Source organism: Hyposmocoma kahamanoa, unplaced genomic scaffold (genome assembly GCF_003589595.1).
Source record: "Hyposmocoma kahamanoa isolate Upper Pololo Valley unplaced genomic scaffold, ASM358959v1 78, whole genome shotgun sequence".
In the NCBI taxonomy this organism is placed as follows: Eukaryota; Metazoa; Arthropoda; class Insecta; order Lepidoptera; family Cosmopterigidae; genus Hyposmocoma; species Hyposmocoma kahamanoa.
In genome coordinates, this window is record NW_020653945.1 from 21248036 (window position 1) to 21264036 (window position 16001).

Genomic DNA, 16001 nt, shown 5'->3' on the forward strand with positions numbered 1-16001 from the left:
ACTACATACAGCAAGGCGCTATCTGCACTCGCGCAAATGTGTGCGTGAAGTGGCAGGGTTACCCATCACTTGCTCGTACTATTACGTTACGTGGGCAGAGCGGCAACATAGCGAAAATTCTAACGCGAATCTGTTATCTATAATTCTATTATAGAATCCTAATAATTATACATGTTAATTACGTATTTACATCGATATAATATTATATTTTTCATTAATTCACTAACTAGAATAATATTGAAGATTTATTTTAAAAATATATTAAAAGCACTTTGGACAGGTACCTTTAAAAAAGGTGTTTGAAATTGCGTGTCCAATTTTATCATTACCTAGTTAAAAATTAGGTATATTCACTACGTAATATTTACCGGCAATAAATTATTGAAAATTCGAGAACCCTTTTCTAGCTCACGAATTTATGGCGTCTTATTATATTTATACAATTAATCTGTATTATATACTACTCTGCACCAAAGAAAACAATAACTGAATGAGTCTCAGATATAAGTTTATTTACTTACTACGTTTCATCTTTCAAAAAACGAAAGAAACTCCTCTCTTTATTCCGTTTAGATGATTATAAACAGCCGTAGACAGCACAATTCACGACCATTATAAATAGTAACTTAAAATGATGTTATATATTAACGTTCAAATTTCGTTATGAATAAATGAAAACTATATTCAAATATCAAAGCCGCTTTAGCGCGAAAACGGCTCGCCGACAGCCTCGTTCTCGTTCAGTCAATGTGACCGTCAATGTGCGGAGCGTGGTGTGGTATCTAAAGCTAGGGAGGGGCGGAGAGTGTCCGTTCTCATTACTTATTTGTTCTCTACTATAACATTAAACTTAGATTTTAAATATTACTTAAGACTGATTTCTGTTACTCCTGATTTGCAATATTATGTCAATATTAATGACCTGTCACAAAAAAAGTTGATTGTCTGTGATAATTATAATATTTGATCACACAATTGTAAATGAATACTTGATTTCAAAACTTCCTTTTCACTTAACTGTACTTACCTTACAAACACAATCAGAGGATCCGTTGGGAGTTGCAAAATATGGAGGGGATAAGTTGGAATTTTAAATAGGCGGAGGACCAGTTTAGGGGATCAGATGGGAATAACCGGAAACTTGGGTGAAACTTTTATGAGATAATAAATATTAAATCAAAGTGTAATTTCTTTCGATGAAAATGTAATTTACCATTTATTGGGTGTCGTTGTATTTTGACGATATTTTGGTTTATATAAACAATCATTTCAGTTTCAGTCAGTTGTGACTGTGACACATGTTTGTTCGTATTTCAAAGTTAAATAATGTTTATTTGCATAGGTAAGCAAATTACACTTCAAATCGTAATATTGATGAAACTTCTTACGAATGAGCAAGAAACTAAACATTTGCATACATTAATAAAATTTTTATTGAATTGATATTCAATTATTTTTTGAGAAATTTCTCCACTAGTTTGTTATAATTATTAATACAAAGATCGAACACTCAGAAAAAACACTCAGAAAAAATTCCTTCGATCCGGTCGGATTCGAACCGACGTCTTCTTGCATACAGTGCCAGACGCTATACCAACTAAGCCACGGAACGAACCAACGGACCTCACGAATTCTTCTATGTGCTTGCGTCGTGTCTTTGTACTTGGTCTTTCAACGACTTTTTAGTCGTAGCGCCATCTATGAGAAATCTATTACAAATTTATCACCCAGTTAGTACCAGAGAGATGTCGCTATTCACTGTATTAATTAAACTTTTATTGAATTGATATTCAATTATTTTTTGTGAAATTACTCCACTAGTTTGTTATAATTATTAATACAAAGATCGAACACTCAGAAAAAAATACTCAGAAAAAATTCCTTCGATCCGGTCGGATTCGAACCGACGTCTTCTTGCACTATAAGTTTCCCGAACTGGCCATTTACATAGACAATATTTAACAAGTAATTAAAATATTTGAAAATGGAACTCTTTGGCTGTAGAATACAGTGTAGATACAGTTTATTTCATCTGACTGTCACTTGTTTTTAAATTATGGCGTCATTTTAAAAATTGGTTTTCTACATCACCACGAATTTAACTCGTGAAAATTTTCGTAGTATAATTTTCTCTGATTGTAAGTATAAATTGTGTAGCGGCTTCAAACTGATGATGCACCATGCGATGAAGCACCATGCAAGACGACTATTTTAGCTGGTTTGCAGAATTCAAACACGGTCGTGTGAATCTCAGTGACGAATTTCGTGATGGTCGCCCGTCCACTGCTGTGAACTACAAAAACATCGATGCTGTGCACTATATGATCAAAACAAACAGGCATGTGACATACCATGAGATTCGGGCATTTTTAGACATAGGTATGAATCAAATACAATCAATACAATCAATACTACACAAACATTTGGGTGTGAAAAAGCTGTGCTCTCGGTGGATCCACACAATATGACTGATGCTCAAAAAACGGATCGCGTCACTTAGTGCAATGCCATACTTATCAGATTCAACGAAGGAGCGTCAAATTTGGTATGGGACATAGTAACAGGTGACGAAACATGGATTTATAGTTACGATCCCTAAACAAAGCAGCAATCGAGCGTATCGGTCTTTTGAGATGAGCCGAAACCAACCAAAGTGGCGCGCGTGCAAAGTGCCTCTAAGCGGATAATTGCTTCTTTTTTTAATAAAACTGGCCACGTGGCTACTGTTGCTTTGGAGAACCATTGTACCGTGAATAGTGATTGGTACACGATCATTTGTTTGCTGGAAGTTATTGACAAACTCCGAAAAAATAACCGTAAACGCCGTATCATCTTGCACCACGATATTGCTAGTTCTCACACGGCCAGACCGATAAATGAATTTTTGAAGGTGAACAACGTTGACCTTATGAGCCTTCCCGCGTACAGCCCCGACCTTGCAGTCAGCACCTTGTGACTTTTATTTATTTCCAAAAATTAAGAACCAGTTACTCGGTCAACGATTTTCATCACCTGGAGAGGCTGTCGAAGAATGTGAAAAATATGTTTCAGAGATTGTCACGGAGGAGTGGCATAAATGTTTTCAAAATTGATTCATTCGTATGAAAAAGTGCATTAACGTTAAGGGAGAATATTTTGAGAAATAATAAATTCATTTCTGACCATTTATAGTATTTTTTTCTCATTCATTCCGGAAACTTACAGTGCGCCCCACGTATTTAATACCTTTTCGGATTTCACATAGTATTCTGAATCAATGACGCAAACAGATTTATTACGATTACTTTGGTTTTCGCGATTGTTATTCATTAGTATAACAATTCAGTGTTCTGTTGGGGCTGCCGTGGCGTTGCAGAGCTTCGGGGATATTTGCGGAGACGCACGTGGATGAATTCTATACTTTAATGACAATACGCTGCGCCTCCATGCTAGTCCGCCTCTGCGGTAGCATCAATTGACTACTGTTTGTGCGTTCCTGATTGTGTGTTCATAGACCGGTGGGACTCCCCAATGTTGCCACATTGGGTGCAGCTTCACAACAGGATAAAATATTCATTTCATTTTATTTTTACTTGAAAATACTAACATTAGTCTTACGAGAATTTGTTACTAGCACTTTGGACAAGATTCCGAAATAAATACTTCATTGTTATTATTACAAATTAAAGTTTTTTGTTTATCACGTATATTGGCTGAACATCTCAAGCAGACATGATCCCGTGACTACGGGACCTGTAAAGTGCCCGAAACAGTAGAAGTACTTAGATTCGAAATAATAGTTTGATTTCCTATGTGTAACCATCGCAAAAAATTTTTTAGTTTATTCAATGTTACGACGTTTGATCGCCATGGTTGACCACCATCTGTTGAGAAATCTATTTCTTCACTCAACCTTCAGCTGCCAGCAGCTGATTAGAAATTATTGTCTATATACATTAATGACAATTTTATCATTTTAATTCTAATATTGTGGCATTGATATTATGTATACGAATTCAGATAAACGGTTCCCCTGACTGAAAGGGCAAACTACAGCATAGGCTGTAGTTTGAAGAGAATTTCTGAGTAAATGAAACGTCAATAGTGACGTTTCATATACTCAGAAATTCTCTTCAATATCGTAAATACGTAGTCGGTAATAGTATTCGTATAGTCGGTAGTACTATCTACAGTTGTAATCATGCAACAAAAACAAACAGAATCTTTGGGATCTATTAAAGCTAACCTTAATTCAATATTTAAACACTTACAGTTAGAACAAGTCCACGTTTCACTTTAAAAAACTGTAGTCCAGTCAATGCTACGTCATCACCAACAACTTGATTTATAAACCTTTGTACCTGAAACCCCAAGTATGGTGCTGATAAAGTGCCAATTGTATGATATACGTAATGCTAAAGACGTAAGTATCAAACGCACTTCGTCTACCTCATTGCAATAAACAGGTGATGGAACCTCATGTAAATATTCAGCTGGAGTTCGAGTTGCAGCATGAACTTTAGATGCAATCAAAGAAACTGCTAGAGATCTCATCAATAGAAACGAGAAGGAATATAAAAAGTATACAGCTTGCTCGTATCCGTGCATTGGTCTGAAAAATAAATTTAAATTTCATTAATGTTCTCTGTGACTGTTTATATATGTCATTCCACAGTCAAAACATTATTTTAGGAAGCTACGTAAAAGTAGTCATTAATTTCAAAAATAAAAGTCACGAAACAAAATATTTTAAGCCAAGACAAATTCACATTATCTCATGATTTTAAAATGAAAACCATAACGTGTGATCAATGTCCCACTATTGTTTTGTTTGTTTAAACTAGCTAAGTGTGCTGATTAACCAAAGAGAACTATTTGTAACCTTTTTAATCAATACACAAAGTCCCTATGTCTCAAGATTAAAGGGGATATACTTAACGCAGGAGGTGCGTCAAGGTAGCTTGTTGAGACCATTGTTGTTCTTAATATACATAAATAACATTCTTAAATATATTAATGAATCTTTGATATTAGATAATTTCTGAAAATAAAAAATATGGAGATAGATGAAACAGTGACTACAGAATTCTTAGGTTTGTATATGGATAACAACCTAAAATGGCAAACACATCTGGAATATATATATAAAGATCAAAGAGATTCAAAATGCATACTTGTTTATGGCCTGTGTTTCACAGAGATACCATTGAATACAATTTTTTATAATGACGTGTATCGACAAATTAATTATTGCCTACTTTGAGACGGTATGGAGCTCAATGGAAATTATATCATTTCCTGTATAATCTGTGAATCTTAATTAATACGATATTAGAGATTTGGTTGTATCTGTTATATTAATTGACCTAAACACAAATACTGAAATATGTCGAGCATCAAACGGTGTGTTAGTTTGTATTACTTTGTATTTTATTACAGGGACCTTCAAACTACGACTTCGGAATTGATTGAAGCGTGCACAAAAGGCACAAGAATGAAAAGAAGATTAGGCTGTAGAAGCTGTAACAGTAGAGATGACAGAATAGTAAATAATAAAGCATAAAACAAATCTAATTGTAACAACGGAAGTGTTTTAATAATTGCATCATAACATAACAATATAATATTTGACTTAACATTATGTTTAAACGCAACTTATGATTTGTACCGTATCCTTGGTTTTGAAAAAGCAATGTGTTTAGAACTGTCAAATTGTGCATAAAATTTTGTGCGCATACTGTTACCTTTCGTCAACTTTACTACGACATGCAATTGTTTGTTTAACTCCTTCCCTGAAAAACAATACGCTTTATAACTCCTACAGCACATATTTAATAAAATTTAGTAAAAAATGTTTGTTATTTGAATTTATACCGGCTGCATGTAACACCAACACAGCAGTGTTAGATAAATTACTTAGTGCCAAGTTTTTATTTTAAGAATTCAATGGAATAACTTTCGTAATAAGGTTTCATACCGATGAATTGAATGAGTTTTCTTAACATTATCTATTTTTGTGCTTCTAAAAATAGAGAAATTTCAGTTTCATACTTACTCAAGAGCGTGCAAAAGTTGCATACAGATAATGAACAGGTTCATAGCGTAAGATACGAAGATGACACCGTTGACGTTATCATCAATCTTCCGTATCAGACTAATGATCCTATTGTAATCTTCACGCAATGTTCGATAAAACGACACAGGTGCTAACTGAAATATAGGTAATTGAAAAAATGATGGAAAATAATGACGTATTTTAGTAAGTACGCTAGCTCAAAAACTAAATTCTTATGAATATGAAATATTTAACGATGAAATGTAATTCGAAGTTTTGACAGCACAACTAAAAAATCTTGTCCCCGGTTAACAGGTTGTAAACTATGTTTTTAGTTTAATAAATTCTCGCCAAGGACATGCAAAATTGTTTTTCCCGTAACTCAAATGGATCACTTCCACAATCCACAAAAAAGCCGTTTTTAGCCGTCCTTGGCTAAAAATACATGTATCCAAAAAAAGCCATAATATTATTGGGGCTAACATTTTATCTGTAATATTAATTATAACCAAAAAAGAAAATGAATTGAATAAACATATTACTAAAGGTTTTTTAATTTGTCCATGTTACCTGTGCTCGACCTGCAATGATTCTGTCATTAATTTGTTGAAGCCTGGACGTCAAGTACAAACTGATGCAAATGACAAAAGCATCGCCAAAGTTCCAGTTGAAAGTACATTGAATGCTTAAAATCTAAATAACAATAAAGAACATTTAAACAAGATTAAATGCATTGCAAAAAATAGATACAAATAATTAGTTTATAGTACAATGCAGTAAAAATTACAAAATATACATAATGTAATAGTATTCGTGCTTAACTAGGAAACATTGGAATAGTAATTGCTATTTTCACGTATAAAAGAAATATTGAACATATACATAAAATGAACTTGGCGTATTTTAAATTCCTCATTTTCAATCCTTCATTTTCTCTATACATGCATGGGGCATCGAGTATATAACCAGAAATAGAGACGAAACGTCATTCAATTTGTTTAAAAAGTATTCTGCCATATCATTACTGTGACAACTGCGCTTCGATTGGCTAGCCCGAGTCCGAAACAATTGACGGGTGTCGTCAATGGGTGTCGTCAATTATTTCACTTCAAATCGACCAGTTAACTTGAGCTTTGCTATATTGGACGAAAATTGCAAAATTAAATATTTAAATTAATATTAAATTACCGATGAAATGTAATTCCGTTTGGTTTGTAATTAGATGTTTTGCTGTTTTTCCCACACCACCAAATAGAACAGCACGGCATTTTTAGAGATATTATCTTTATTACAATAAATACAGAATATTTTTTGGAATATACGGAAACGTACACACAGGTCAGTAGTTGGCCTGTCTATATTTCTGTGCAAACGCGAGTCGATATTCATAAGAGCTGTATCACTAATGTGTTACCATGAATATATGGCCCTTATTTCGTCTCTATTTCTGGTTATAGAGACGAAATAAGGGCCATATATTCCTCTTCCAGCATGGGATCATACCACTTTTTGCGCTCATAGCCTCAATTATGTTTGTTGGTATATCAATGTTTTCTAACACCTTCATGTTCACCAAAGTAATTATTTACATACATAACTACACGAAACAAATTATGTGTATGTGAACTCTCTCCTGTAAAGTTGTAATTTTGCCGATGTGACTTATTACATGGAGGGTGAGAAATATTTTTCATCCTGTATATTACCATATGAACGAAGTCACAGGCAAGTTATACAAATCAGTGTCTCTTCAGCCAAAACTCAAATATGGGTGTGATCAACAGATTGTACTTGTGGGATGGCTTCTCTTCAGAACCTGGAGTGTGGTGCTAGTCACTGCGGATGTTAACTTACATTCCAAAAAAGCACTATCCCACGAGTGCAACTATATGACATAATAATGTGATAGGTAGCCACTCCAAATCTGGTCTCAAAATAAATAATCCCTCTCGCCGACTGTCAGTCCACTCTGTGAGTACCAGATAAACAAAATCGCTCTAGACACTACCCAGAACACCAAAACCGGAACCAATTTAGATAAGTTCATTTAACAACGTTTTCCAATCTTGGGGCCTACCGTAACCTTTCAAAAAACAATCTTATTTCAAGGTAAGCTTAAAGACAGCTTATTATTATATTACTCATATTCGTACCATGACAAACCTGTCAACCAAGTAAGTATTATTACTAAAGTGATTGAAAGAACGAATGATTTTCCAATATTGTCTATTCCTTACTAAAAATAGGAAATAAATAACGCTATATGAATTGTATAATGCCATTTCTTTCTTTCTACATATTCCGAATCGTCTTTACGCAGTATAAGGTTAAGTACTTAATGTTATTTACATTTAGAGAATTTAAACTGCCAAAAAAAAGAAAAGTATGTAATAATAAAATCTATTAAAATACGTTCTTTTCAATTATTTTGCCGCATTTTCATGAAGAAAAATAAATAAAATAAACTGAGCCTTGATTGTCACGATGTGAATTCGGAATTATAGTCTAGTGTCAGCTATAAGTATCGCTGTCATAAATTACGAAATAAACATCGCGTCTTTTTATTTGACGAGAAATTATTTCCTGTGTACTATTAAATTAAAAAATAAACAAAATATTGAAGAAATGTGTGAAAATAAATAAGTTAAACTTAACTTTTAATCGTTACCAATCAATATTTAGACAATAAATTCGAAAATAATACTGTTTCCATAGCGTCCGAGTAACTATTTTAAGATTGCTAAATTTGACACAATATTACTTTGATTCATGAGGATTTCCCGACGTTAAAAAAAGAACCCTGAACCTCCACATTTATACATATATGTCTTATATTTTACATTTATTCTAATTAGTCTTTAGTCATTTGAACAATAAGTTATTCAATAAACAATTTTTCGTGTAGCAATAAAAGTAGTCTGTCTATTTACAACCAAGCGTGCGATATTCACAATAAACCAACATTGTTACTTTCATAAAATCGTTAATCTGTCTTACCTTCATTATGAACCCAATTACAGGGTTGTAAGGAATGAATGTCCAGACAAAAGGGTAACATTGCATGATGTAAGCATCGTAGAGAGGTGTGTTTGGCTGGCAATCGATTGCAATAGCCAATCCCGATATATCTGATAGAATGTGTTCAACTGTCAACAAAACACAGAAGAAAATACTTATTTGTACAAAATCGTGTCTTAGGTGTTGCGCAGAAGGAGCAGTTTTAGTTGACGCAACTATCAAGTTTTTACAAGTTTCCGTTAATAGCGATGCAACTGTATGTTTTGTGCAGTCGTAACGCAACGCTATGGTTTGAATCACGGACGAAGGAAAAACATTGGAAGTACCTCAAGACTTGATTACTATCAGAACCGATGTCTCCAAAACTCACACATTCTTAATTTGAAACACTACAAAATCTTGATATTGATTGGTCGTAGTTTCAAATTTAAAAAGAAATAACAAATTCTGGATTGTTAATATAATTTAAACCATAGGTATAGGAAAAAAGGGGAGATATGTAATGGGGCTATGTAAGATCGGGTACCGATGTCGCCTCTTTTTAGCTTATGTGCAATTCAAACTTTACGCTCTATTATCTACTACCATAACTTAAAGATTTTGATTGGGTAGGGCTTAAAACGTGAAAACGGCGTAACACAATTTTACAATTTAACAAAATTAAACTTACAGTCCCTTGATTAAGAGTTATATTACAATATTTCAGTATTTTTTCATCCTGGTTCAGCCATTCACAATCAGGTGGTGTTTTAGTAAAAATGCTACTAGTATATAATAGCTAACTATTATACGTTAGATGGCGCTGAAACTCATTTCCGTTACACTAAGAACTCACGGAGCGGTTTTCATCCGCGTCTGCCGCGGGATCGCGGCATGTGTAGAATGTAATAGTTAAGTATGTAAAATTAGTTACACGTTTCACGGCGCGTTTTACGCCTGTAGTGGTTGCGGTTGCTCGCGGTTGCCGCGGCGAGGTGCTAGTAGAACCGCGCAAGAGGCGATCACATGCGCGCTTGACGGCCGTCGTCGCCGGCGTACTTTGGCGGTCTGTTCAGGCGCAACGTGAAGCAGGCGCACGCGGGGTGAGTTCTCTATTAAACCGCACGACTTGCGATTAACTCCCACTAACTTCGCGGTCCGTTCCGCAATCGCAACGGTTTCGTGCCCGCAACCGCGGCGGCTACGTCCCCGCACAAACTTGCAGGGTCGTGAGAAGAAACCGCTCCGTGAATTGTTAACCTTAAACTGATGCTACTCAATGAGGGATGTGGTCCTACCTAATCGATAGTTAAAAACCAAGTAGCTGTGTTTAATATTAAAAAATATTCATACTATACCTACACTGGTACTTGTGTATTATTAAATTAATATATTAATATAAATTATTATTATTTCCGTAATGGCAGCCACTAGGCTTGGGCCAGTGTCAGTTTTCTAAGAATAATATCAAAAATGTGGCGATCGTGTCAGTTTCAGTTTTCCATTATACGTTACCACGGGTTGGTGAAGCTGTCACTATCAAAAGTAAACTCGAACCATCAACGAATTTAATAAATTAAATTGTTGTTTTTTTTCCAAGAATTTATGCAATTTTCTATAAGTAATTGTTTTAAATTTATTTTGCATGCACGTGTAAAATAAAGCCGATTTTATTTTATTTATTTTTAAATGGATTTGCTATGGATCTGTCAATTTTCTTGCAGCTTCAATCCAACCTTCTTTTATTTTGAACTCATTGGAGAAACATAAAAATTAAAAATATTCTACGTTTAATCTACTAGTATAATGGAATTTAAATATCCATATTATCTAAAACAATAATACACATACATTTTTATTCCAGCAACAGCAACATACAAATTGACATGAAATTGAAACGGTTGTCCGAAATATGAGTTGTGTTAAAATTACTCGAAATAAAATGTTTAGTAATAATAATAATAAAATAAAAGAAATCAATTTAACGTGAATGCTTTTCGCTTCGATATTTTAGGGACTTTAATTACAAATATCATAGTAAGAAATTCAAACATTTGAGAAAAAATTTATTGTCGATAAACATCAGACAATGAACATCACTATATTTGAATCTAGAAATTTCTATGATGACAAAAAGGAAACATTGAATTATGATAGAAATAGTAGGTAACTAAAAATGCAAAAAGCTTTCGTTTCTTGTAACAAAATAATTATTTCGATAAACAGAAAATTTAAAATGTATATGATGACTTTCCGATAATTTGAAATACCACCACCGGTAATATTTTTGGTGCGGCTACCGTTTTTGCACTCCAAAACAACACAATAAGGCATTTTTCTAGGATTTTAGAGATTTGTATGAAACAATGACACAATTATACCATACAAAGCGAAAATGGCAGTCTGAGCTCAAATAGGTCTTACGAGACCTATACTTGGTACACGTCGGACGCTAAATAATGCCACTAATGCCACACGAGCAATACGGTATTGCAACACACCGCTTACTTACGCATCTCAGCACCTCTCCCCGCTTCCTCTCCTGGCCCCTTGTTGCGCACCGTATTTCAGCGCACCATGTAGCATGTAGTTCTAACTTATATGTAACATAACGCAGCGTCACCATTCAGGCGTCGAAATACAGACGCCACGCATCGTGTCGCATCTCTCTAACAGTTGCTAGTTGCAGCAACAACAAAAAGGTCTAGTTTACAATTGCTGCATTTTAAATAAACTTTCGAAATTCATAGCAAAAGCAAGACGCTACGGGGGATGCGGTTGCTAACTGGGGAAATTAGTAACTTGAAACAACCGGTACAAACTTCAAAGTTTCTAGTTATGGCAATTAACAATTTATTTAATTGGAATTCGATTACCGAAGCTCAACTGAAATGGCAACGTCTGCACAATTCCGTGAATTTATATGGAAAATGTCACAAACAGGTTGCAAGTTACCAGTTGCCGAAACTCGAGGACCAAAATTGCTCCGTTTGCGCAGCGCCTTAGAACAATATCCACTAAAAGTAGGTATGTCTCATCATATGTTAGCAATGGAGAATCAAATTTGTTTATGGCTATTTTTAATTAATTACATCAAAATAAACAAATAAACAAAAATTAGAATGAATACCTTGTATGCGATTTGAATTTTTTTTTTCAGAAGACCAAAAGTATGCTTTAAAATATAGTGAACACAGTCATGTTGTTTCTAATCGCTTATTAGATTCAAATAATTTAAATTTTATAATTTAAATTATTTGAATCTAATAAGCGATTAGAAATCTTATCTTATGATTTCGCTATTCTTGTACTACGTTTTTTGACAAGTAACTCCACTAGTTTGTTATAATAATAGAAAAAAACCAATACAAAATCTATAACAAACATATAGAAAAACAAGTAGGACCTTCTGTCACAGGTTCGAGTCCTATAAGGTGGAAGGAATCTTTCATTGTGTTCGGTCTTTGCTATATTTGCTATTGCATAACTATTAAACTATACCTCTCTTGGATGCTACATTAGTTTAATAAAATACATGCTTGAACAAGATTTGCTTTAAGAAAAATCAGTTGCAATAAAATATTATACAAAAGTGCATAGCTGAGGTTTCAATTATAAGACGACGAAATACATAAAATCTAGATTAAATTTCTAAAAGTTGTAAAACAAAAGTTTTTTCTTTTATAACGCTTTAAGAAGTTTAATTGACCATTGAAGAGAAAAACAGTTTTCCTCTATCTCTACATCAAAATGTATACGTACCAGCTGCCAGACTAAGCACAAGAATACAAGCTATTTTACAGTTTCTTGTTAGATTTTTGTCTCTTATTGGGTCCGCGGCTTCCGTCTTAGCTATGAGTTCACAAAGTTTTGGCCACATCGTTGCCAATCGGAAAAACAGCAGTCCTGTTATAGTGGTCATGGTGTAAAATATTATTGATGCTGAAATGTGATACATTGTAAGAAACTTTCGTAAGTGTGTTTTTGAGACGAATCATCAGAATAATGCATCACAAATTGATAGACCTGCACTGCAGAACGTAAGTTACCAATAGTAGCACTACGTACGATGCGTCTGCAAACCTTCACCGTGTTCATTGTTCACTAAATTGAAACATTATCAACTTCTATTAAAATTAAATTTGAAAAATAACTTACAGTCTTCTACAAATGAATAAGAAGTATGAAACATTTTTATAACATTGAAAACAATTAGAATAGCCTGTCCCACAGTCGATATCAGGGTGTATAAAAATCTTCCAGAACAAAATGTAAACCTGTAAATATAAAACATGCTGTAAGTTAAATACAAAAGTTGCCTCAGGAAGGCAAGTAAAAATAAACCAGTAAGTAACGGTATGTCCCATCAGTTATTTTCATCAATTGAAGGATCATCATCATCATAGCATTATTTTAGCCGAAAGTCGTCCACTGCTAGACATAGGCCGCCTTAAAAGATCGCAACAACGAGCGGTACCGCGCTGCTTGCATGCAACAGATTTTTGCAACCTTCACTATGTCATATCTCCACCTTGTAGGTGGTCAGCCCACGCTACGTATTTCGGGACGCGGTCGCGTTGATGAAATTTCTGCCCCGCCAAGACAGATTCGACTTTTGACTTTTTTCTTGAGGTACCTACGTAACTGGTTAATGTGTCTCAGATATAAAATAATCGTCAACAATTTCGACCTCTACAAGGTTCTGATATTCACGGGAGGGGCAGGACTTGGTTATTCGACGTCATCTTCGTCCTGTCCATGTTCATTATAATACCGACTTGTTTAGAGGCTTCACTGAGGTCATAAAACATTGTACTAAGATTCTCTATGGTATCAGCCTTTGAGGGACCGTTTGCCATGACAATAAAGGCTCAAATTATGCCATAAAAGTTCTAGGTCATCGGTATCAAATAAATTTAGACTTACCTTAATTTTGAAGCATCGTTCCCACTGATTCCAATAACAGGAAACAAACCAAAACATTGGGCAATCATGATCGGCACCTTCATTGCACTTTGAAAACTTGTTTCAGGTTTCTGTCGCTGTATGCTTGCTGGTTCACCAATTACCTTGAGGTCTCTTGTTGGTAAATCTGAGAATATAAGACACACTTAACAGATAGATAACAATTAGTTTAAGTAATTTGAACATAAAATAAATAAAAGAAAAAAATGTAAGCGTACAAACAAGGAATTTAAAAAATTTAAAAGTAAGTAAGAATTGATGAAAACATCTCAAAGAAAAATTCCTTCTATCCGGCTGGAGTTTTTGGCTTTAACGGCTTAACGGGGCTTAACAAAGCAAAAGCAAGCACATAGAGAAATTCGTAAGGTCTCCTGACTGGTTCCGTAGATCAGTTGGGAGAGCGACAGCCCGCGTTAGGCGACAAATATGGCTGGTTCACCTCCAGTTGGAAGGAATTTTTCTTTGAGTTTACTCTCGGAGTGGAGTAGTTTTCCGAAAAAATAAATAAATAAATAAGAAATTAGATTTATAATTATACCCATATCCGGAATTTTACTAAATAATACTATAAAAAGACAAAGTAAACGTTGGTTTTGTTTGAAAAAACAAATATGTGATTCATTTTAAAAAAATGTTATGAAATCGTTAACCGTAGCTCAGAATTAAGTCGGCGTTCTAAATAATACAAGGTTACTTGTAAAATACAAACTACCTCGCAGTCCTGTATTACTAACACCATAAAGAACAACTTTTGTAGGCAAATATACACGTTTTATACAAACATTTTATATTAATCTGGCACTTTTTAACCGACTTCAAAAAAGGGAGGTTATATGTTCGACTGTACGTATGTTTATGTATGTTGACCGATTTTGAAAATTCTTTTTGTTTGAAATGGTGCACTCTCGAGGTGGTCCCATTGTCACTAAGTCAAAATTCTGACTGGAAATCTAGCCAAATCCTCAAATTTTATAGGCGTAGACATCTAACTTAGCCCTGATTTTTTATATGATAACATTTTGTACAGGATACTTATTTTTTAAGCGTCTATAAAAAAGGAAGGAGGTTCTCAATTCGAATGTTTTTTTTTGTGTATTTTACGCGACTACTCCGATATTATATGAACCGATTTTGATGATCCTTTTTTTGTTGGAAAGGGGGTGCCGCAATAGCGGTTCTAATAAAATTTGAAAAAAATATTGCATCAAGGGAGGCAAATTAGGGGATGAATCAAGTATTATAATTTGGGAAGGAAAAGGTATGTGCAAGCGTTGTCCCTGACGACTCCCACTCATCAGACGCTGGCGCATTCTTTTGATACCGCATAGATTTATTAATTTTAAATCGATCTATTTAAATATTTTTGTTTTTGTACGAAAGTGTAACAATTAGATTTGGTAGAAATTATTAAATGTCATGCAACAAAATTTTGTTGTTTATGGTGGTAGTAAGATAGTCCTTTGAAGTTGTTACTATTTTACAAATTACCCTATATATTTCATTAACAAATGATGTATGCTAGTTCCAAGTTATTTTAATAAATTAAATTATTTTTCTACAATTACGTAATGATTAATAAGGCGGCTATCCAAGGTCCGTAGATTCACGGGCCGTGCCGTGCGAGCACGTGGGAAGAGGGCCGCCCACCGAGCGTGCCCTTGCTCGCCCGTAAAGCCTGTTCGGATCCGCCGCGGATCGGTAACTTAAAAGGCGCGCGCGGGCCGCCACGCGCATCGGCCTGAAACAGCACGGATTCACCCGCGACGCGAGCTCGCCCGTTCTAATCGGCGTGCTTGAAATCACGTGTCATGGGAAGCCAGCAATAGAAAGGTCGAACGAAAGAATACTTCCTTCGATCTGACAGGACGCAAACCCGGGCCAAGTCTGTGCCAAATCATGGCCACCGATATCGATCACGTCTATGCGGTTTTTTGTTTCAAACAGACCAACGTCACGAAGTGTTCTTTGTTATTGAAAATAACAAGAGAAAGAGAAAAAAGAAATA

The 16001-nt window shown here is 34.7% G+C and overlaps 1 protein-coding gene across 1 annotated transcript in view; it reads right to left on the reverse strand.

Moving 5' to 3' along the window:
• Positions 1-15730, reverse strand: part of LOC113232736 (gustatory receptor 5a for trehalose-like) — a 36249-nt gene extending 20519 nt beyond the window's left edge. The window contains exons 1-2 of the mRNA XM_026467513.1: positions 15604-15730; positions 13958-14123 (exon numbers count right to left, since the gene is read on the reverse strand). Of these exons, the coding sequence (XP_026323298.1) occupies positions 13958-14123; positions 15604-15730 (293 nt within the window). The remainder of the gene's footprint in view (positions 1-13957; positions 14124-15603) is intronic.
• Positions 15731-16001: the final 271 nt, after the last annotated feature.